Below are 25430 nucleotides of genomic sequence, written 5' to 3'. Positions count from 1 at the left end.
GCTCTCTGACAGCCTTAACTAGTCCTCAGCTCTTGATTCCCCTCACAACTACATTCTGTTCTTCCCTCAATCCTGGTCCTCTCCCTCCCATGCAAAAAACAGCTCTCTCTCCCAATCAGTTGTACAGATACTCCCCAACATACAACCATGTTCCTTTCTCGGTGACTGATCATATCTAGGAATGGATGTAGGTCAGAGTGACCCTGTATCCCTTTAATAGATTGTCAATTACAACATGGTGGCCACTAAGGCCAGTTCTCATGAGACGTTGGTCACCACTGTTATTTTCCATAGATAGGACTGTTATCTCGTAACTTCTATATTTTTCTTTATTTTTTAAATTTACTTCCCCCCCCCCCTTCCCCGAATTGGGTTCAAGTGCCTGCATTCTCTTAGCATGGTGGCATCTTGGAGGTGAAATTTCCGATTTCGTCATTGAAACGGCAGGGGTCAGGGGAGGGGGGAGAACATCGGGCCCGCTGGCCAAACCCACTGAGGAAGGACAACCAGGGCTCAGTGGGAATTGAGGTGTTACCCTGAGCAATACCGCCAGAAATTTGGTTTGGTTTGCATTTTCAGAACGCGCGCAGCAGGAGCAAGCAAAGAGAGGAGGATAGAAGGAGGGAAGGGAAGGGAAGGAAAGGGGAGGGGAGGAGGGAAACAAATGGAAATTGACCGGGGCATACTGTGCTCAAGGGCTGAGCTTCGATACATGTCCCTGGCTGCAAGCTGCTGTCGTGAAATGGATACTGCCTGGAGAACTGAACGGCATCCTTGGTGGAAAGAGATGATCGTCATCGGGTGGAGGTAATTTCCGGTCATATGTACGTATGGACATAAGTTGCATAAGTTGTAAGTTGGGGAGTACCCGTATTTACCTCTAATAGAGACTCAGACACATCTTCAATCGTGCAAGGCCTTTCCATTACTGCAGATCACCTCAGGCCTTATAGACGAATGAATTTTTCAGCAGGGGGTTCTTAAACAAAATTTTCACTGCATTAATGCCCTTAAGAGGAACCATTTCAATTTCTTGGCTCTTATGGAGCAAACCTGCATGGTCTTGCACTGTAAATCCATCCTCTAATTCAAATATTTAACAGCAGAGCACATATCATATTTGTTAACAAAAAACCATATTGAATAAATTAGGATTCTGTGCTGGACACATCCTTATTAACAACGGGATATCTTACCTGGTGGTACTCCAGATGAGATGGTGGAGAGCATTACTGCACCGATTCCAGCTGCAGTCATGGCTGCTATTTCGATGGTGTAAGTAGTAAGGGAAGTCAGTCCTGTTACCTTGTATTCTAGTGTTGTGCTTGACAATTTGCGACTCAAACGACTATCATTTCTGTTGAAAACTTGCCATGAAATTTGGTAACCTATGCAAGAGATCGATTTTCAACAAGCATTAATTCTTATCTTTGTTTTAGAAGTAGATTTGTCTAATTTTGGAATGCATTTTTCATCAGTAACATCCGTCAGCTTGTGGCTTAATGTAATGTAGAGAGGAACGCATCTTCGTCCAGTCAAATGGATCCAAAAATAATGGAACATTCAAATTCATGATGTAGAAGTATGATTGAAGTAAAAACACAAAGCTGGAGAAGCTCAACAAGTCAGTGTACTTTATAAAGCAAAGATATATAACCAATGTTTTGGGCCCGAGCCTTTCACCCCACTTCTGTGCTGACAATATCTGTCCACGGCCTCATATACTGGCAAACCTAGGCAACATCTAATTTTCTGAATGAGCACTCTCCAACCAGATGGCATTAATGGCAACTTCTCTGGTTTTTGCTGGACCACCCCCAGTTCTCCTTCTCTTCCTCATCCTTTTGCCTCCTTTCCTCCAGCTCTCCACCCCTTCCCTCTCCATTCACAGAGCTCTTCCCCCTGCCTCTCCCTCTCCATCATTTTGTTTGGGCATCATTTTGCTCACATCTTGATGAAGGGCTCAAGCTTGAAACATTGGTTAAGTATCTTTATCTTTGCTCTATAAAGTACACTGTATCACCTACTGAGTTTCTCCAGGATTGTGTTTTTTAATTCATGATGTCGGTTTGAAAGCAAAACCCATGCTGAAAACAGTTCAGAAACACAGCCCAAAAATACGAATGTTCCTTTGGCTCACTGCCTCAGTTTGTCAGAAACATGGCCCAAAAATACTAATGTTCCTTTGGCTCAATGCCCAAATTTGTCATCTGTGGGGCCTGCCTGGCTGCCCCGTGGACAAAGCTGAGTCGATTAAGGGCTGACCAAATCGCATGCAGCAAATTTTGAGGCCTTACCTTCAATAACATATCTTTGAACAACTTTTAAATGGCTTTGATAACAAGGTTTAAAAACAGGTCAAATACTTAGAATGATTAAAAAAAGTTTAAACCTCTGAAGTTAATTAAATACACGATGATAATAAATTGACCACTTACCAGCACTTGGTTTCTCTGTTCAAATTTAAATTAAATTTAGACGTACATCACAGTAACAGACCCTTCCGGCCCATGTGCCAAATTACACCCAAGTGGCCTACAACCCTTGTATGTTTTGAATGGTTGGAGGAAATTGGAGCACCCAGAGGAAAAACCCACCCTGACTCAGGGAGAATGCATATACTCCTTACAGACAGCACTGGATTTGAACCTGGGATGCTGAGACGTTGCACTAACTTCCACGCTAACTGTGCTGCCCAAGGTCAAGGTCAGTGACTTCACTGATCCCGATAGCAGCTATAACTTGTGTAATGGTGAGGGGTGAAATGTGAACTGGAGGCTCAGATGATATGTCAGTGATCAGTCATCTCTTTCAATGGCGAGCCCACGTATGAAGCTGGAGTTCATTTGTGCTTCCATCTGATCTCCACCTTGTTTGTGACTTGCTCGTTCCAATAAAATGCACAGACAGTGAAGCCAGAAAAGAAGTGACCAGCGAGGAGAATGCAGCTGGCAGTTTCCCCACTGTACTGCTGGACAGAAGTGATCACAATCCTGCCTGCTGAGTTTAAAGGTAAATTTTCTGGCCTGCCAGAAAGTTTTAATTCTTTCACTTGTTTCTTTGGTTGCTGGGCACTCGATCCTATAAAAGGGCTAACATGCCTTTTGATTTGCTTCTCTAGTCACGAACTAATAATAACAATTTTCCTGTTACGAGTTAAAATAAAATGAATGCGACAGAATATCTAGAAACTCTCTCAAGCTTTCTAGACACTGATAAATTATGCACTGGCGTCCAATATTTTAAAGGAGATACATGAAAACATAACAACAAAAAATTGCCACAGAGGGAAATTAAACTATCAGCAGAGAGTATGGAAGACTAAATGAAGCTGTGCAAACTGATGTGGAAGGACAGATGAGCACAAATCAGAATAAATGAATTATTTGGTTGAGGGAAATATTGCTGTAAGATCATCCTATTGCTGCCTTGGGTACATTGGGTTGGTTGAACACTTTGCACAGAAAAAGATCAGGCAGATGGGGGGGTGGTTTTGGGTGGGGGAGAAATCCCATGCCTTTATGGAACACATCAGTTTATATGCATCAATTTAAATGGACGAATTGTCCGGTGGCCTCCTTTATGTCTATGCTCTGCCAACTTCAATTTAAAAAAAAAAATGCGCTGTGTCTACTCATCTAATACACTCAGGAATGCAAGCAGAAAATTCTGCAAATACTACGCAAGATTGAACTTCAATTTTTCTTCATTCGTTCAGATGAAGTGCTTTGGTACAAATGGAGGCTTCTCTCCTAAATTACCACCCAAAATGGATGAAGCTCAACTCAGAATTGTTGAGATTGGTAACAAAGCAAGAGCATAACGGTCACAGTTGGCCCCTGGCCCAAACATCTGCTGTTTATGGCAAAGGACAAACATGCGAGAATTAAGACCGAGGCATTTGTTCTGTTGACTGCTGCAGAGTGTATTGCAATTCGGATGTTATCACGAAGCAGGACGGAGGGTGCATGCTGTTCCGACAAGCTTTGATCTTTTAACAGTCTATGATAAATAGGTTAGAAATGGCAGGAGAAGCAGAAGCAACGTGTGGGGGGAAATGATTATGAAGTGTGATAGCAGAATGTTTAGGTATGTTCCTCAATTGATAACAGGGTGTACTAAAAAGCAATTAGTCTTTATTTGTCTCAGGTTCTGAATATCAGATATCAGTAAACTTAAATTACTGGTTTAAATTGTATGTGGGTTGGCTTTTACAGGAAAAGCAATTCAATATGCTAATAAAATCATTCTATTTTCTCACTGGAGAATGAAAAAAAGTAAAAATGAAACTAGAACACATTCTTGGATTCTTTCTGGTTATTTCTTATGGAAAAAAAGAAACAAAGGATTTTTTTTCCTTATTACAACTGGAAACAAAATGCGAGCAGCACTGTTAGCTCGTCGAGCTGATGCCAGACATCTCCAGTGACCTGGGTTCAATCCTGGCCTCTTGTTCTGCCTGTGTGAATATCCACAATCTCCAGTGTGTGGGTTTGCTCCAAAATGAATGCATGGGTAGGTTTATTGGCAACCTTAAATTATCTCTCCACATACCGATGAGTGGGGGAACCTGGGGCAGATAAGAGTGATGTGAGGGAAATGGGAGAAGTACAGATTAGGTGCAGGTCGAGGCTTGCTCGGCATCACACTCAATGTCACCAAAACCAAGGAGATGATTGTGGATATTAGGAGGGGAAAACCAGGGATGTATGATCCAGTGATCATTGGGGGATTATATAACCATATAACCACTTATAGCACAGAACAGGCCAGTTCGGCCCTACTAATCCATGCCGTAGCAAATCCCCACCCTCCTAGTCCCACTGACCAGCACCCGGTCCATACCCCTCTAGTCCCCTCCTATCCATGTAATGATCCAGTCTTTCCTTAAATGTAACCAATGATCCCGCCTCGACCACGTCTGTGGGAAGCTCATTCCACATCCCCACCACCCTCTGCGTAAAGAAATTTCCCCTCATGTTCCCCTTATAATTTTCCCCCTTTAATCTTAAACTATGTCCTCTAGTTTGAATCTACCCCACTCTTAATTGAAAAAGCCTATCCACATTTACTCTGTCTGTCCCTTTTAAAATCTTAAACACCTCTATCAAGTCCCCTCTCAATCTTCTATGCTCCAGAGAAAAAAGCCGCAGTCTGCACAACCTTTCCCTGTAACTCAGACCCTGAAATCCTGTCAACATTCTCGTGAACCTTTTCTGCACTCTCTGTATTTTGTTTATATCTTTCCTATAACTTGGTGACCAAAACTGTACACAGTACTCCAAATTTGGCCTCACCAATGCCTTGTACAATTTCATCATAACCTCCCTACTCTCGAATTCAATACTCCGATTTATGAAGGCCAACATTCCAAATGCCTTCTTCACCACACCATCTACCTGAGTATCAGTGGTGGAGATGCTGAGCAAATTGAAATTCCTGGGAGTCACTATCTGGGAGAACCTTTCCTGGACCTAACGCACGAACGCCATTGCGAGGAAAGCACCACCATATCCTCAGGAGTTTGCAGAGGCTTGGCGTGACATCAAAAACCTTGCCAAATTTCTATAGATGTGTAGTGGAAAGCGTGCTGACCGGCTGCATCACGGCCTGATGGGGGGGGGGGGGGGCATCAATATCTCTGAGCGGAAAACTCTGCAAAAGGTAGTGGACACAGCCCAGGACATCACATCACAGGAACCCTGCTGTCAGGGGGCAACAGCAATCATCAAGGATCCACATCACCCAGGACACGCTCGGTTCTCGCTGCTGCCATCAGGAAAGAGGTCTAGGTGCCACAAGACTCGCACCGCCAGGTTCAGGAACAGCTGCTCCCCCTCCACCATCAGACTCCTCAACGACAAACTCAATCAGGGTCTCATTTAAGGTCACTCACTTTGTACATTATTAATAATTGAATATTTATTTTCTGTATTGCAGTGTGTTACATTTCTTCTTTTGTTTACAATCTCTGTTTTGTATATGCATTTTTTTTTGAGTACAGTCTTTTGCATTATTATTAGTAGAAATTCTGCTTGGGCCTGCAGGAAAAGAAAGAATCGCAGAATTATATGCGATTTCATGTAAGTCTCTGACAATAAAGTGAACATTGAACTTTTTTGAAATATGGCATGTGAGAAGTGAGATTGGACTGTGAACCAAAGAAGTTACCTGAACATATACTCACATTACATACATGTGCGCTTAGAATTAGAAGGGGGTTAAGTTAGGTTAAGCTAATAGTAATAAGTTAAAATTTGATCCTGTTTTTATGTTTAAAGAAAATTAAAAGCAACTTTTATTGAAGTAACCATTGGTCTTGGTGAATTTCTATTGCTGCTGGGTTTTGGGGGTCCTCCGGTTCCGTAACACAATTTGTAAACCCTAATTGTTTCCTCCTGGAGATCAGAGGGACCTGCACAAGGTATAGAAAAAATTATGAGACATCAATGCTTTCTCCATCAAAAAATATTGTTTTAAGCTACTCTATCATATTAGATCCTTTTCCGAAAACTCTGTGCGAAAGAGAGTGCTTGATAACTAACACCTTGCTAGATCTTGGTCTTCAGAAGAGTAGAGAGGATGGCCAAAGAGACCAGTACTGTGGATGAAATGATTTGGAAGATGACGTGCTCAACACCACTGTCAGTCTAGATCATACATCCTCCTTTCACATCTACTGTAGGACGTTCACTTCAATGTTTGAGAACCTGTCTACTTTCACATTTGGCCTGTTGCTCATCTTGACAACATCAGGTGTGTCTCAGCCAGCAATTTCCAATGTTTGAGTGGAAATGCGTGTTTGGATCCCGGTATTCTGTTCCTCAAAAAAAAAATGCACTAACCTGTAGATCTACAGCTCTGGACAGCATCAAATTATCATAATAATTAGGATCAACATCATATGCGAAAAGTAAACATAGGTGTTTATGTTCATACTTTCACTAAAATAACTCCCAAGAACATTTATGGTCTTCATTGAAATGTAAATGTACAAAGAATTCACTGAAAATTTGCCTGCAAATGAAAATGAGGACAGTTTAAGAACCTGTCAGCAAGCCTGTCTAGCGTGTTTTCCCAAAAAGCTTTATTCAAAGAATTCTATGAACGAAGCTTAATTACAACAAGAGTGCACATTTTATTCGGATCTCTGACGGACTCTTAGTTAACATGTACATCAAGAACTTACCCTGTTTCACAGCTTAATTTTAGGACTGTACACTTGTCCAGTTCATCTTCTTGTGGCAGGATTCCAATGAAGGGTCTTCAATGTGAAATATAAACACTCTGCATATAAACCTGCCTGACCTGCTTGATATTTCTGCCATTTTTTTTGTTTTTATTTCAGATTTCCAGATCAGGTTTTTTTTTAAATCTTCAAAGCATGGGCTTTTTTTCATTGTGCTTTACAGTCGACATTTATTCACTTGAGCAAATCATAGCAATAACAATTGTCATCCCTTGTGCACTGTTAACTATCTTCCCTGCTGCTTGTTAAATTGTTATATCAAACAGCCAGCATGAAATGTTGATACTACAGGTATTAAACTTCTGAAATATTCCGAAGTAAGAAAGATACTAAGATATTTATCAGCACTAGTCCAGAATACTGAAAGAGGGCAAAGAAATGGACAAAATAAAAGTGTCTGTGGAGGGAAAGGATCAAAAGTTATTGTTAATCTTTATCTGAGTTTTCATGGATGGATAAGGGTGAGCAAGAAAAAAAATGTAAAAGGCAAAAGTAGAGAGTGACATAAAAGGGAAACAATAAATCCTAAGTGTTAAAAAAGCATTACACAAGAGGAAATTAGACATCAGACATTAAGGAAAACTGAAAATGCAAGAGAAGAACAAGGGGGCAGAACGAGATATGGGAAGAAGTGAACAAAAACAGAAAGACCCAGAAAAATAGCAAGAAACATCAGGAGTAATAGAGTGAAAAGCGGAGGCAGCAGAATGAGTAAAGGGAAGAAAACAGGAAATGGAAAGGACTACAGACGAATGTATGGTAAGCTTGACTTGCTGCCAAACACAATTTCATGGAGGAATTCATCAGGTCAAACAGCAGTGAGCAACAAAGAACGGTTGATGTTTCATCACAACTGCCTGACCTGATGAATTGCTCCAGCAGATTGTGTTTGGCTTCAGTTTCCACCTTCTATAGTTTCCTGTGTATTTCAAGGTTAACTTGATTTCTCACTTGAACTAATGAATGGTCCACATCCCACTTGGCACAGCCGATGCCTCAAGTGCAGCCCTACTCCATTCACAAGCCCAGACCAACCTTACGCAGTTCCCATCAATCTGAAGAACATGTTACTGGAAAGATAACTGGAAAGAATGGAGTTACAGAACAATGGGTTTTTATTTACAATAAACTCGAAGGTCATCCTGTGCTGTGACCCAGGCTTTCTGGGGAGGGGTTATGGTGTTGGAGCCTTTATACAGGGTCAAGAGCAAGGAGCCACAGTTACATTCACAGAGCAGGGTGGAACCAGTTAAATGAGTGTACAGTAGTTCTCCTCAGTGGCCACCCCTGATGCTGAACAGTCCACAGAGGGTGGAAAATGAGACCCAGTTCCCAGACAATGCTGAGAGCCATTTGATAGCATATGTTTCCAAAGGCATTTTCAACAGCAATCAAGACTTTTAAAAACCAATTTAAATAATTCAAAATTTTTCTGTGAAAAAATTGAAATAATAATAATAAACTAATTTTAAAACAGATTTTGCCCATGTCAACTAATTAAACAGTAAAAGAATATCTAAAAGACAGGCATAATCCTAACAAATGGGGCCGTGTCAGATGTGCCAGTTCAAGATGAACTAACATAGGGGTGGAGTTTCTGATATCCAATCTGCTGTGCATCCAATGCTTCAACGCACAGGCACAGAACTAGTGAACATAGAGTCCCAAAAAAAAACCAGCTGGTTCTCGTTCAAACCGCTGGCAGAAGTACAATTCCGACAGGTAGTAATGAATACAAGTATGCAAGGGTTAAAAAAAAAAACACTGTTACTTGTAGTGTGAAGATGCAGAAAGGCTTTAAAGCAGAAACCATTTCTATGCTTATGCGTGCTGACCCCTGCTGCTTGCACATGAATTCCTGCTGTACATACATTGAGCAGAGCCAACACCCTCGCGGTATTTGTACTGTTTGCTCTTATTTATAAAGCATCCTTTGAGGATTCAGCATTTCCCTATTTCACAATGCTGAACGATTCCAACATTTTCCACTGACTGATAATTCTCACTCTCATTTATACTTTGTCAATTTCTTCAGATTTCACTGGTAAAACTTTATGAGATCATAAAGAGCTTTGTAATTGGATAATTGTTAATCTATAGAGTTGTTAGTCGCTGTATGCTCTCAATTTGTATTTGCTTTTAATTTCTTGTTCGACAGTTGAAAATGGTGTTATGCCTTCTAGTTTTGCATGCACATCAGCAAGCTTCATCCGTTTTGTAGAGGTGATAGCACAGTGAGTTTGACAATTTAACTTTCTCACCCCATTTCCTTGCTAGATTTGTAGCAATGAGTGGTCTATCAGGTAGGGGCAGTGGAAGAGGGAAGGGGTTGAAGGCCAGTTGGAAATGTGGGGAAAATGGGGTTTGGAGCAGATCAAACTAGATTGTTGTGGGATAGGTTGGGACACAGGGCAGAACACCAGTAGGAAAAGGACATATCAGATTTTTGGAGGGTGAAATCACTTTCATTCAGGAGAATTTTGAACATATTCCAAATATGTTTACTTCTCTATTCTCTTGGATTTAATAACAGTGAGTTATGATACATTCAATGACGCACTGATCAGGGTTTCAGATTGGAGAATACAGCCCAATGAGTTTTCCAATTTCTGCTATTTAAGTACATTTTGTTCATCATGTAATCTTTATTCAAACCAAATATAGAAACACAAATGAAAGTTAATGAAATGGATGTGGGAATGTGAAATTTAATGGAAGAGTGATTGTGGATCTTGGAAGACCAGACTGGAAAGTGATAATCCTAAAAAAAAATCAAATTTTGTGGAAGAACATTTGAAGTAAGGTAACTGAAAGACAGGGATCATCAAAGTATTTTAAGGAATAGGATAAACTGATTTGAGAGCACATGAACCTCCAGCATATGGCAACGGTGGTGAGGTAATAGGCTTAGCATCACCAATAGGGCCCAGGAATCCCTATCTAGTAGAAGCAATGTTTGCCATTTTGTTTTAAATTATATACACAGTGCGGTAGAAGCCTATTCCAACTATTTAAACTGTGCCACCTAATTACATCCGAATTAACCTAGGTTTTTGATGGTGGGAGGAAACCGGAGCACCCGGAGGAAACCCATGCAGACATGGGGAGGACGTACAGACAGCGCCAGTTTTGAACCCAGAATGTTGCTCCTATAATAGCGCTGTCCTAACCATGCCCACCCAAAACTTTTGGAGGAAGGCTAAATTTTGAGTTGGTCCACAGCTTGCTGTCAGATGCTCAAATTTCTAGGCTAGCATCCATTCTGTAGCCAGTATTTTTTTTTCATTTAAAACTTGCAGATTGCTTATTTATTCCATAATTGATAGAGCAAAAACTGTTTAGAACTTTTACAATGATAAATGAAAAGTAAATTGCTTTGAAATGCTTGCATATTTGCCTTTTCAATAAAAGATGAATTTTAAAGTTTTATTTCTACCTGTGAGGATCCCATTTTTCTCTCGTGGTTCTTGCCAGCTGACTTTCAAAGAGGTATCAAGAATTTCAGCAAATCTCAAATGCCCTATAGGTCCTGGCCCTGTGGAAATTTAAAATGAGAGAGTTTCAGACAACATGACATGCTGTGTTGCATAATGATTAAATCAAATGGAGCAATAGGTTATTTCGAGGAGAGCACTGAAGAGCGTCAGATTAAATCATCACAAATTTAAGAGATTATGTATTCGGAAATAATGGAACAACTTCAAATGAAAAATTGCCTCTGAGTAACTCATCCTGTTTGGAGTTTTAATGTAATCAGTGAACACTTCAGCACTCACCCTGGGGTGACATCAAATTACTGTTGAAACCACAGCAAGTGTGGCACAATTTCCTTCTATTTACTGTAGCGCAGTAGTGTTAGATACGCAACTTTCTTTGTCACAATCCAGTACATCATCAAGAATGGTCATTGTAATGAAATATTTAATTAAGGTTGATGTCCGCGCGGGCAGCAAGAATACCGAATGACCCAAAGGAACTGCTCACACTAACCACCCGAGGCTCTCGCATTCAAAACCGAAACCTATTTATTTATTTGTGCATATGAATACTTGCCCTTGTGTGTGTTTTTTGCTTGTATCAGTGTTATGTCTGGCTGCATGTCTGCAAGTTTTGCACTGAGGACCGGAGAATGTTGTTTTGTCGCATTGTATTTGTGCAATCAAATGACAATAAACTTGACTTGATGTTACTAACAACAGGTGGCATTCAATATGGTTCACAAAAAGTTGCATGAGCTCATGATCCAGACGTGCCAGTCATATAACACCTTCTGATGCATATTAATCTTTTAAAATTTACCTTCATGACCGATGATTTAAAGCAGAGCCAAATTATTCAATCACTGCAAGGTAAAAGTAATTTGCATGTGATCTCACTGTAATTTTCAATGTACTTTTGCCAGTATATTTTCTTCAGGTGCAAGAAAAATCTTTTTAAAGCTCGCCACTTTGACTGTCATTTAGAGCACTTATTTCAGAAATAGCAGACAGAGCCTGAAGTTAAATAGAATGAAACCTACAAACTGGCTCAGAAAATAGAGCACATTATTAAACAAATCCAACAATCACTTCAAACTTCAATGTTAGTGACAATCTGATCATAAGGACAGAGACTGCAGAAATGAGACTTACATGTGGGCCCTTTAAGTAGAGAGAAAAAGGCTAAGTAATGTATTAGTAAAAAGTAAAATACCAAAATCTAGTATTGACATTCTTGGCGGATAGGGTACAGAGGCATCCAGTCACACATTCAGAAGACAAGAGGAGGAAATAAATGTGGCTATCAATGAGTAATAAATTCATAAAGGTTACTAAACTACTTGTGGCATCCCAATCAACGACCTGGATGTAACAGTGCAAAAGGTTCACTGACCTCACTCGAGTAAATGTTTTCATCCCTGCAAATGCTCCACTTGTTTCAGGCTTTGTATATTGCCATATATATCCATTAATGAATTGTGGACACTTCCTTACAACCAGAACTAAAACTTAAATTCACCAAATGCAACATCACACATGTTGCACAGCCACCATAAATTTAGAGGAGAAAAATGACACAATTCCAGAAGGGTCAATAGCCAATAAGGTGTGTGATGCCTGAATGGGGGGGTGGGGGGAGTGGGATGGAGTTTGGTGGAACACTCTTCAACCCACATGGAAGATAGTGCTCAATATAGTTCCATTAAAATATATATATATTCACTTACAGGATGTAGGCAATACTGATAATGCCAATGTCCGGCTCCTGTGCCTAACTGCATTTGAGAAGATGGTGGTAAACTTTGTCTTATCTCACAATCATTTTTGATTTACCATGCATTTCTTGATTCCCAACCCTTCTGCTTACTGCATTTTTATCCATGGGAAGCTCTCCTTTAGATCCCCAAAAGCTTGTTCCCAAATAGTAGAGGAGGAAGTGGACGAGCCAGCAGAATGTGAAAATACAACCACTATCACTTGACATTCTTCATATGTGGGCACTGAGGATACTTTACAGATTCACCCAGGGGGACCTAACATGAAACAAGTCTCGTGGCTTGATTGCCTCCCAACATACCATCCAACAGCCAAGGTCTCAACTTTATTATGACCCAGAGGCCACCTGATAAGTTAGTAGTCAGGCAGCAGAAAATGTGTGTTGTTGTCATGCAATCCAACATGTTAGCTTGCAAGGTCAGATTACTAGGGCAGGCCCAGAACATATGAACTAAAGGGCATCACCTGTTTTACATTTGTCACATAAAGAATTCATATCTGTCCTAGCTTAGAAAAATTTTGGAAGGATGTTTTACAAATACTATCAGCGATTCTGAATTTAAAATTGGACCCTTGCCGTTTAATTGCTCTTTTTGGATTATCTCAAGAGGATGACTTCCATTCAGAGCCGAATTTTATCTTTTACTTCGTTGAGAGCCAGATGTGCAATATTGATAAAGTGGAAAGATAACTCCCCACCTGCACATGTATAGCGGCGAAACGATATTATGTCTTGGTTCAATTTAGAAAAAAAATAGATACGCTATCAAGGATTCAAATATCAAATTAAAAGACATGGATGGGGCTTATTTATGGACCTACTATCATAATCTTAAGATTTAGAGTTGTTTTGGAATTTTGGCGCTGTGTTGTCCCTTTCCAAGAAGGTGTTATTTGATACACACTTTCAACCTTGCTTAGATGAGGGGGTTTTGAAAATGTAAAAAGAAAATTCTTTTTTTTCTTTTATATTTTTTGTGGTTATGTTTTATTTCATTATTAAGAATGTGCTCTGGATTCTTTAATTCTGATCATATTTGTAATTTTTTTTAAACACATTGTAGCGTTTTATTGTTTATAATTTAAATACCAATAAAAATATTTTTTTAAAAAGCAAGTTCAGCTTAGAAAATGAATACCAGCGACCAGAGAGCCTGATGGGAGATATAGGAGTAAACTTTACTCGAACAAGTTAATAGATTTGCAGAGATACTATTTTAATGGAGTAAAAGTGATTCAATGAACAATGAATTTCCTCTCTTCTCTCATGGTGCACCTGGGCCTTTGTCACTGCTTGTTGGAAAACCATCTCAGCAGACTACCACGTGCCATGAAGCTCTGCTCTGAAATTAGCCCTTCCAGGTGTACACTTGCTCCACGCCATTCTCCAAAATAAAATGCCGTTTCCTTCATCAGCCATGCAACCTGTGAACTTCCCTTCCTGAAATGAGCGTAACTCATCTACTCTAATCTAATCTTATTCTATTTTGTCGCTCAATGAACCTGTATTTGTAGGATTTTGCCTCAAGGATTTAACCTGGCCTGGGGCCGACACAAAATATACACTAATAATCTGAAAGAGGTACAGAATGTAGTGTATGTAAGTTTCCTGATGTCATTAAATTTAGTGGAAACACACATTGTGTAGAGGATCGAAGAGTCTTCAGAGAGATGGGCAAGGGTCTGGCAGATGGACTACGTGAGGTTATCCATTTTGGAAAGAAAAATGAAAGATAAAACAATTATCTAAAGGAAAATGGTAGTCAAATGATTATTTAAATGGCAAGTGATTGCAGCACGGTGCTGTGCAGAAGGACTTGGGAGTGCTTGTGCATGAATCGCAAAAGGTTGGTTTGCAGGCGATCAAGAAGGCCTTCATTGCTGGAGGGATTGAATTTAGGAGCAGGGAGGTGATAGTGCAGGTGACTGTACAAGGTACTGGTGAGGCCGCACCTCCAGTACTGCATACAATTCTCATCTCCTTACTTGAGGCTTTGGAGACGGTACAGAGAACGTCACCAGGTTGATTCCAGAGTTGAGGGTAGGAGCCTAGGAGGAGAAATTGATCTGTCTGGAACTATATTCACTGGAATTTATAAGAATGAGAAAACATTGTAAAGAAACATAAAAAATAAATGAAAAACATAGATAAGATAGAAGTAGGTACTTTGATTCCACTAGTGGGGGAGATTAGGACTTAGGGACATAGTAGTAGATTTAGGATGGAAATGAGGAGGAACTGCTTTTCCCAGAGGGTATTGAATCTGTGGAATTTGCTGCCAATTGAACCGGTGGAGGCCACCTCAATAAATCTATTTCAGATAAGGTTGTAGAGATTTTTACATAGTAGGGGAATTAAGGGATAAGGGGGAAAGGCAGGTAGGTGGAAGTGAGCCTATTATATCAGATCAGTAATGATCTCATTGAATGGCGGAGCAGGGTTGACAGGCTGGATGGCCGACTCCTGCTCCTAGTTCTGATGTTCTTTGCAGGTATAAGTAAATCTCTTCAACTTGTACAGTGGCACAGCTAGCAGTGTTGGTGCCTGACATCTCCAGTGACCTGGGAGGCATGCAGGAGAGCTGTCACACAGACAAAAGCATGAACGGAATGGATCTTCATTGAATCTCGCTCTTATTGGTGTTTTGTTTTTATCCACTCATTTTGTAATGTTTATTTTATATTGTACTTTAATTTGAGGCCAAATTGCTCTCATAACCCACTCCATCTTGCAGAAAATCTAGGCTGATTTATCCAGTGAAGGAGAAAAGGGTAAGCGTGGTCACTGAACAAATTTGAAAGGAATGTTTTTCTTTATGGTACAGTTTGATGGCTGGGCCAATGGAGCCCAGGTAGAAAATAGTTGTCTTGGTTATGTCCTTTCTTCCCTGTACTGCCTTTATTTGCTGCATGTTTGATGGCATGGACACACAAGCAAGATATTGAGGAGAGGAAACCCTATTCCACACGGGTACATCTTGAAGTTCATTTGTGCCCCTCACGAACCAACTTGTGTGGTGTCAAAGTCATCCTGTAGATTCAAACAAAGCTCACTGCTCAAGTCAGTCGTTGATCTCAGGAGGAAAATGGACTCTTCTCTCGTGCAAGAAAAGTGACTTCTTTAACGCAAACTGAATGTTCCTGCAGTTCCAACGAATGCAATAAGACCATGGTGTGCCTGCAAGCCACTGGCACAAGCCACTTGCACTGCTCTGAAGTTGGAATTGTGGCTGGGCATAGATGGTATATTTCACTGAGGATACCATACAGAAATGGCTCACATACTGTTCTTAGGGAGGTTCAGCAAGATCATGAATGATACAGACTTCAGCTGAGAGTCCTTCTAACAACTTCTCAGGTCAACCTACCCACTGCTCATTGACCCAGCTGAGCTTTATTCCGGAGGGAAGTACTACTAATGCACCTATGCTTGGAAATAATTAATTATCACAGGAACTTAGAGTAATGACTCCGGACATGCCACTGCCCACAGACCTTAGCAACTTGAAAAATCTCTTTTCAATGGTATCAATAGAAATCAGAGCATTAAAGGCAGGTGAAGTAGTTTATTCGCTGCTACAACTGAAAACAGAACTTTTACAAGAACACAGCGAGTCAAGCAGCACCAGTGGAAAGAGAGGTGCTGAATGTTTTGAGCTGAGGAATTTTTTGTTTAACCAACATGATAGCTGATGCAGTCCACACTAAATTGTGACAGATTGGTTGCCATTTTGAAACCAACTCAGCACAAGAAATGTACAAAATGTTTGCTGCAGATCTGAAATTTTGAGAAAAAAAACATGCACCTGATGTCATCACATTCATTTAGAAAACCAACAAAGCTGCAGCATTACCAGCATCTTTTGTATTTGATCAATTGCACGCCTATCAATCAAAATGAATAAGATGTTTTTAATTTCTGGCATTTACAAAGAACAAAGCATACGCTTAGACTTAATCTTGGCTGCAGTATATACAAAAAGAATGATCAGAACCCTTAGTTAAAAGAAAAAAATGATAGCTGCTATGTCAATATCATTCTTCTCTGGACCATGCTATGAAATACCAACTAAAACATGCCAGTTTTGATCTGATGGAACAAGTAAAGGAACCAGACAGTGCCTCACAGTTAATTCCCTCATGAGCCCTGATGCCACATTATTCCCTTGTGGCCTTGAGTCCTTGTTGACCTTCTGCAAGGTGAAGCAGGCTGAAAGGAGTGACTCATCTTGGGGGGGACATGCTGGTAGAAAGCATGTGACTGTATCCAAATGTCACTGAAGATCAGATACATTCAGAAATTATTGAAATCGAATTACTTTAATCAAAAATTATTGATAAAAATGAAACAAAAGTCAACTTCTTTGTCACAAATTAATTTAAAGATTAGTAATTAAAAATAAAGTGGTTAAAATGATGGATCATTGGCACTAATCTGAAGGTCAGGGAAGAGATAGGTTCTTGTTGCCTCAGCCCCGATCTGCACAGAATGCCCTTGTCGTTCATTGTGAGTCCAGGGGCAAACTAGGAGGTCAGACGCTGGAGTGCAATGCCATATGTGGCTCTATTGTCAGATTTGTTCTTACTGAATAGTTTAAAAAGGCTTACTTAGTGAAATTTTTGGCCCTGTTACAAACTAAAAACCAAGAGAACTGTGAATCAATCCTATTACCATAATTAATTCCAAAATTATCTTTGCCGGCCAGCAAAGAAATGATCCTGGTGATGAAAAAAATGAAGAGACCAGATATTGCAAGTTGATGGAAAGGAATGGAATCAAAATTGGAGAAGTGTTAAGCTCAGGAAAGGGAGAAGAGCTAGTGCATCGGATCACCAGTAACCTATATTCAATCCTGACCCATAGCATTGTTTGCATGGGGTTTGCACGCTCTCTCTTGTGTCCAATTAGATATCCCCCATGTTCAAGTTTCCTGCTACATCAAAAGCATGCCTTTTGGGAGGTTAAATGGACCACTAGTCTGCAGGTGTGTCGTTGGTTTTGGAGGAGTTGATGTGAAGAATAAAAATTGAAGTGTATGTGCAATTTGTGTAAACGAATGGTTGATGCTGATTCTATGACTCCCTCATTGTCAAGCCCACACATGACATCTGTTTCTTTTGCAATATTTATATGCCTCTGTGTACATGACTACAGTGACGGAGGTTTACAGAACTTTCATCTAAGAGAAGTTTTTGGTTTTCCTGGAGTTGTTTCTTGGATTTTCTAAAGACGTGTTATATAAATGCAAATTTATTCTTTGGAAGAAGCCTGAATTGCATCCATTTTCAACAAAATATCATTGCTTTCATGGGATGAGTAATGAGAATTCTCAGAATGTTGTTACATTTGATAAACTGTGACTGACAAAAGCTAACAGTGTTTTGCCAGGCTTTGTCACTATTTGTTTACAGGCTACAAATCTTGTGAATTCACTCTGCTAATATTGTAGGGGTAGAATACAGCATGCCACAAGACCACCCATGGTTTGTGATGATTAATGTGATAAAAATATTATCAGTTTTCCTTTTCTAAAGCTCATTCCACAACACATCTTATAAAAGCCCAGTAGGAGAACACTACATTCTTTTCCTTTGAAAGAAATCAGAAGTAACAAAGAATCAGCCAGGAGAAAGAAAGAACTCTAATATTTCTCGGTACCTAATATTTTTGGAGAACCAGGCTCACTCCAGGGGAGTTCTGAAGGAACTGTAACTGCTTTTGAAGAGAGGCACCTTAATGACATGGATAATAAATATATGTGCATTTGCACCATGTTCCAAATATATTCAATGATTCTAGGGGAGCTCGTGCCATTGCACACCCCATCTTGGGCACATCCAAAAATCCTGGTAATTACCAGCACGCAGACGATATGACAGGTGGATCACTCAGTCAAGGTGTGAACTGAAACGTGCCAGAGCCAGAGAGAAGGCATCAAAGGTAAAGGTGTCTCTGTTAGTTTATTCTGCTCCTGCTTGATAATCTGAAATATTCTCCCTCAGTTGCTGATCTGCTTTCTCCCCACTTAGAAAAACTATTGAAGATTGCAAGAGGAACACCACCACTACGACTACTAATGACTGAGCGAGCCAAATCGTGAAGGACACAGCAAACAGACTGAGTCTGTGACATGAGGGATAAAGTTACTGAATTAATAGAAGTGACCATCTCATGAACTTGATGTATTTAAAAACCCATCTCCACCAAAGATATCCCTCCATCTCATTAAGATGTGCAACTATCAGGCTAAGTCGAACAGACTCAGACTTGTGGGTCTATCACTCCAACATTACCCTCAAGCTGAGAGATCAAGTCTGGTTGAATAAGATGCAAACTTCATGATTCGTGAAGCCATTTGACAGGATTACATGCATTCTAAACAGTAAAAGCATTATGCAGTAGGCTTAGTGAAGTAATCTCAAAATCTATGAGCCAAATCAAAACTTTACAGACATGCCACATCTAGTTAAAGAATGATGGACAATTAAATAACTATTAACGTGGAAGAGAAGGCTCAAAGAACATCCCTTTCTCGATGATGGCATGGTCAAGCACGAGTGCCAAAGACAAGGCTGAGGCAGTTACAACCATGTTCAAACCAGGGATGCCAAGTGGATGATCCTTTATAATTTAAAATAAATTTAGACATACAGCACTAACTTACATCCTCCCCCCCCCCTCCCCAATACGTTTCGAATAGTGGGAGGAAACCGGAGCCCCCAGGGAAAACCTACGCAGACATGGAGAGCACGTACAAACTCCTTACAGACAGAGCAAGATTTGAATCCTGGTCCTGAATACTGGCGCTGTAAAAGCATTGCACTAACTGCTGTGCCAACCGTGCTGCCCCAATCCTTCTCAATTTCCTTCTCAGATCTCCATTATCATCGAAATCAGTGTCCAGCCTAATCAATTCACTCCATGTTATATCAAGAGAATACTGGAGACAGCAAAGGTTATGGGACCAGGCAACATTCTAGATTTAATACTGAGAACCAGAATTAACTTTACTGTATGTCTCTAGCCAAAATCCAGTACAGCTAAGTGAAAATTTGCTTAACTATATCTTGATCACAAAAATCTGGACAAATCTTTTTGTCTACTTTCAAACCATTAGTCTACTTTCAATCATCAACAAGCTGATGGAACATGTTGCTATCATGTGGCATTCACTTATTAATATCCTGTTCAGCAATGACCAGTTTGGGTTTGTCAGGACCACTCTTTTCTAGCCTTGGACCAAACGTTTGGTAATAAGGCAGCATTTGACTGACTGTAGTATCAAAGTAAAACTAAAGTCAACAGGCATAGAGAAAATAGTCTTCCACATTTGCACAAAGGAAGATGGTTTGGTTGGTGATCAATCATTCTCGCCCCAAGATGTCACTCTGCTGGGAGTTTCCTTAAGACAGTTCTGGGTCGAAACATTGTCTATTGCTCCATCAATGATCTTCTTCTCACTTGTTCATTGATAATTGTACAATGATCAATTCTATTTGCAATTGCATAGCAAATAAAGTCGTCCATACAAGCAAGTAGCATGTTAAAGACATCATTCAGCCTGTGTTGTTAAATTGCAATAACATTCCACCACAAATTTGCCAGATAATGACCACCTCCAATAAGAGTTTACTTTTGATTTTCAATGCCATTGCTATATATTTCCAATCCATCTTAGATTCAAGAACGGTGCCAACAGACTAGAGAGTGGTGAACGTGAAACCCTTGCTTTAAAAATGGTACAAGGATGTCCAAATAAACTCTAATCAGTTTGACCTTGTCAGTGGCATAGCTCTTATAACCTATTATCAAGGAAAATGTTAATTGCCACCTAGAGATGCTTGGGACAATAAAGGAAGCATGGATTAAGTAAAGCCAATTAATGCTTGACTAATTTGATTCAATTTTTTAAAGGGTGGAACAGGGAAGAAGATGAAGAGAATGCAGTACAGGTAGTCAATATAGATTTTCAAAAGTCTTTTGCTAAAATCCCAGCTGGTCACCTGATCGCCTAAAGACCATGGGTTCGAAGGGTCAGTACCTGCATCGATGAGAAATTTGCCTTCAGAGCAGAAAGCAAATAATAGTGAGAAAAATTGCTTCTTTAGAATTCAGGTTGGCAGAGAATGGTGTTCCCTGTGCTAGAACCAGTGCTTTAAAAATATATAGTAAAATCCCAGTTATCCGGAATTCAAGCAACTATCAGCCACATGGCTGAACCAATCATGGTTGATGTTGTATTTTTAACCTGGATGAAGCAAAGAGTAATAAAAATAATTCCTGCTTCCTCCTCAAATAAAGAGAAAACAATTTGGAAAAACCAAGATAATGGACAAAGATGAGTTTTAAATCAATACATTGAAGTGATCCCTATGGTTCAAACTGACACCCGCAGACCCGTTTCAGGCATCACTGTGGATGTAAGTACACAGTAAAATAACCACACATTCTAACAGTTCAGTTCTCAGGTACTCACTATCTTCATGGGTCTGAATCAGCTGAGGTGAACTCTTGGGACCATCGCCTGGTGTTGTAAAACACAATACAGATGCATAGTATTTTGTGAACTTCCGCAGGCCTGTAAGTAGGGCTTCATGACGTGTTCCATGGAAATCAGGGGCAATGGTCATCACTGCAACTGTATTTGGTGGGTCTTCAATCCAAGTGAGGAGCTGATGAGAAAAGAGTAAAAGTATTGGAAGTACTTCTACAATTCCAAAAAAAAACTAAACACACAATTTCAAAACAAATTATTCTTTTTCTTATACTGGCCAATTTTTTTGGCCTGCTCTTTCACTTAAAGAGGTGGGCAAGGTGAGAGGTTGTGGAGATATCAGCGGGCCCCACCACTGCGACTGGAACAGTATAAGGTACAATAGCCAAGTGCAGTTATTTTTCCATCTTTCCACTTCTCATGGGGAAAGAGAAGGGAGGGGCTGGGAGAGATCCAGTGAGAGCCATTGGGAAATAACCAAAGGGAGAACAGCAGCAGATTTACCCATTTCCTTAGCGTAAGGATGTGGAGGACTCTAATGCCATTCAAGACATTAACTAAATATGACTGGGGACAGACTGGGAGATTGCTTTTGTTGAGCCCCTTGGCTCTGTCTGCTTCAATAATGTGGGTCTCCCAGTGGCCACCCATTCCATTTTCCCCATCCCATTCCCTTGCTGACTTGCCTGTCCATGGTCTTATGCACTGCCAGACTGAGACCATCCGTCTGGGTACCCTCCAAATGGGAGGCATTAACATCGACTTCTCTGGTTTCCGTTCACCATTGCCCCATCACCTTGCCCCCCAAGCTCTGTCTCTGATTTCATATTTATTTTCAGAATACAGACATGACATCGCATACAACTCTGAATTTTTTTTTTCTGTGGGCGAGGTAGAATTATCTCTCTCTCCTCTTTTCCATCTGTCTCATATTAATTCTCATATTTCCTCTTATTATATCCAATTAACATATTTTGTTGGTCTGGGTCTCTCCCCCCACTCCCCCACCATTCCTCAGTCTTTAGTCAGATGCCTTCCTGTGTTTTGCTTATCCCTTGAAGAAGGGCTCAGGTCCAAAACATCGGTGATATCTCTTTACCTTCTATGGCTGTTGTGAGACTGGCTGAGTTCCTCCAGCATTTCTATATGTTTTTATCAGCTATATCTGCACAGACTAGGCATCAAAGGTATTTCCTAATCTGCTCGTTTCATTTCTAACTATCTGACAAAGATTCAATTTGTGCATTTGATTGAACTTTTACTTTGCAATCTGCTTCATTACCTTGTAGCCTTGGTTGATGCCGTTTATAAACTGCTGTGGAGGAGGCTCCCATGTAAACCGGACGGCAGTGGAATTCACAGCTTCCACTTCTACATTCTGCGGAGGTGCTGTTGGAACTAAACGCAAGCACAATAGTCTTATGCTTTTATTCCATGAAATCAACAAAAATATGGCAGATTCCAGTAAATAAGCTTTGCAAACTTCTTCACTATCTTTAAATATTCCACCATCTTTGTGGAAATTAGCATTCTCAACTTGGCAATGCTCTCTGCGCAAACAACACATCTGATCATCCAAGTTGCTTTCACTTGGAAGAAGTTCAACATTCTGGACTTGAGAATGGTGCCGCTCTTCTAAAATGTCTTTGTGGACTATTTAGTAAAAGGTTGTCTCCCTTATAAAACATCAATGAGAAATACACTGAAATTACATGAAATTACATGAAACTAGCATATCCTTCAGCAGAATTCTCTGGCCAAACAGTTATTAAGCTCTCAGTGAGAGCTTATTAAGCTCTGTTTGTTTTAGTTCAACTAAATTTTCTGGTTTTAACTGACAGCACAATTGTAGATAAGCTACAGGAAAAAGACCAATATGCTTTCCTTCCTGAATGATCCATTTTGTTGAAGGAATGCTAATGAAGGCAAATGGAAGAGGTGCCAGTTAATTCACCCTTCTAAACTGGAGATATCCATTTCAAATTTGTTTTCCCAAATATCAGTCCGTCTTATTTGCACAGATCGAACTCACAATATATTTGTAGAAGTCATTCTCTTCTAACTGACACATACATGCCATTTAATAATCAGTCCAATTCAGAAGTTATACAAAAAGTTGTAACATTTAAAGCGTTATCCTACAATAATATATTTTGACAATGCAAACACGTCGATAATGGGGCGCAAAGTCACAGAGCGTTTTGACCACATTGAAATGAGATGAAAAATCAAAATATTCAGCAATGAAATGTCAGAGTTGAGTAATCATGGATTGTTGTTGAGCAGTTTAAAGATGACAAAAGACCTTGAAGAAATAAGAATCAAGGTCAGGTTTAACATATCGGGTGAAAACGCAGTATAGAATGCCAAACTATATTGTGGAAGGGACATCCTTTATATTTTTTTTCACACCAAGATATTGGTTCAGCTTAACCCTACAGCAACGTACAATGTACTCCCAAAACATGCCACTGATCTAGATGAGAGCCACCGAGTAATGGGCAATCATTGCACAATAAAACTACTCTGGAGTATCCAAAAAGAAGCTGGAGAGATTCAGCAGATCAGTTACCATCCATGGAGAGAAATGGTCAGTCAATGTTTCAGGTCACAAACTTTATCAAGACCATCTCCTTGTTCACTCAAGATTCCAGCATCTGGTGTTTCAAGACGCGTCTGAAGCCAGCAAGGAGATGCTGTCTGAAGCTGGTGAACTCAAAGAATCAAGAAAGAGATCACGTGAAGCCCTTTGAATTTGACCATTCTTGGATGTAAAATACATAACTGACGTTTGGGGTTTGATGAAGGGCTCACGCCTGAAATGTTGGTTATCTATTTTTACCTTTGCTCTATAAAGGACACTATTTGACCAGCTTTGTGGTTTTACTTCAACCACAGTGTCTACAGATATTCGTGTTTTACATTCTTGGATGTATTCTGATACAGCAGAGGGGACCCTGCGTCAGGATCATGATGGTCATTCAAACAACTGCCACAGCTGTAGAGCTCATATGCGAATTTGTGTACATTTTTAAAGAACGTGGAAACTAGAAGCCAAACACCATCTCATCTGCACAAGAGAAAACAGTGGGTATGACAGCCATTAAGATGTGCTCCAGTGCCTCTCAAGGAAGAGCTGAAAGCTGAGTTGAGAGATGGTCCAAAGAAGAACATTTCTACCATCCACAGCTCAGGCCTTTTTCTTCCCTCTCCCACTCTGCATCTGTGCCAAGTATGTACCCTCAGGATGCCGAGACTGTGAGCCTTGAAACCAACCCTGTAGAGTGATGCAAGGCATTCACAAGGAGGTAAAGCTATTCTGGCAGAGTGGTTCAAATCAAATAAAACACAGATTCATTTGTGAAGGTCCAGATCCCCACAAAACTGAGCATGCCACAGGAGATCAGTTATTCGCTGATTCGTTATCTCTGCAGTGACAGCTTTGTCCCAAAATCTTGGAAATGTAAATTCACCAGCTGCTTTTGACTTTGGTCAATCCTCAGCCAATCTGTTTTGTGGGGGAGGGTAGGGCACAATAATATTAAACATAAGATGGGGTAGTTAATATTTCAGCACTTCTCATGGTGTGAAAGGACAATCTCAATTAAGAAAACTTGCATCTCTTTGGCACAGTGATACCTGGGAGCCATTTGTTATTGGTTGCTGTTAAAAGGCCTTGAGGGAAGAGTGACACATTCACAAAGCTAGTCATTGAAGAATGATTTTTGTTTCTCACCTCCTTGCCGTGTGTATTCTGTTACTGCTTTACTGTGTGCACCAAGACCAGCACTGTTGTACGCTGCAACTTGAATTTCATATTGGGTCCAAATTATGAGATCTTTAAGTAAGCAATAGGTCACCTCAGGGCTTGTGATGTTCTTAAACTGGTATCCACTTGGAAGTCCAGCAAGTCGATATCTACAGAGAGGAACAAGACTGGCATCATGGGAATGTCAGTGAAATTGCATTTATTTCATTTATATAAAATAATAAAATGTGTTTTGCTACCTATCTATATTCTTAAAAAATATAAATTGTTGCAATTCTCTTTAAAGAATATGAGAAAATGAAGTAAACATATTTTTGTTTTCTAATATGCGCTCCTGATGGGAACATTTTAACACTTGCATGTTTAATAATCTATGTTTAGAGCATAGAACATTACAGCACAGTACGGGCTCTTCAGTCCACGATGTTGTGCTAACATATATACCTACCCATATATACCTACCAAAAAAAACTCTCCCTACCTCATACACTTCTATTTTTCTTTCATCCATTTGTCTGAGTCTCTTAAATGCCCCTATTATTCCAGCCTCCACCATCACCCCTGGCAATGCTTTCTCATTCCATGTAAAATATTTACCCCTGATGTCTCCCCTAAACTTTCCTCCTGCTTGCAAGGGTAAGTGCCTTGGAGAGGGGGAGGGA

General features: G+C 40.1%; 1 protein-coding gene across 3 annotated transcripts in view; it reads right to left on the bottom strand.

Moving 5' to 3' along the window:
* Nucleotides 1–25430, bottom strand: part of sdk1a (sidekick cell adhesion molecule 1a) — a 681074-nt gene that overhangs the window by 154596 nt on the left and 501048 nt on the right. For all 3 annotated transcript variants that reach the window (XM_069906184.1, XM_069906185.1, XM_069906186.1), the window contains 5 exons: nt 24736–24917; nt 22282–22397; nt 20982–21177; nt 10686–10784; nt 1197–1388 (listed from right to left, as the gene is read on the bottom strand). In XM_069906184.1, the coding sequence (XP_069762285.1) occupies nt 1197–1388; nt 10686–10784; nt 20982–21177; nt 22282–22397; nt 24736–24917 (785 nt within the window). The remainder of the gene's footprint in view (nt 1–1196; nt 1389–10685; nt 10785–20981; nt 21178–22281; nt 22398–24735; nt 24918–25430) is intronic.

Source organism: Narcine bancroftii, chromosome 12, assembly GCF_036971445.1.
Source record: "Narcine bancroftii isolate sNarBan1 chromosome 12, sNarBan1.hap1, whole genome shotgun sequence".
NCBI classification, from domain to species: Eukaryota; Metazoa; Chordata; class Chondrichthyes; order Torpediniformes; family Narcinidae; genus Narcine; species Narcine bancroftii.
Note: the sequence above shows the minus strand (reverse complement) of the source record. Positions and strands in the feature narration are given on the sequence as shown.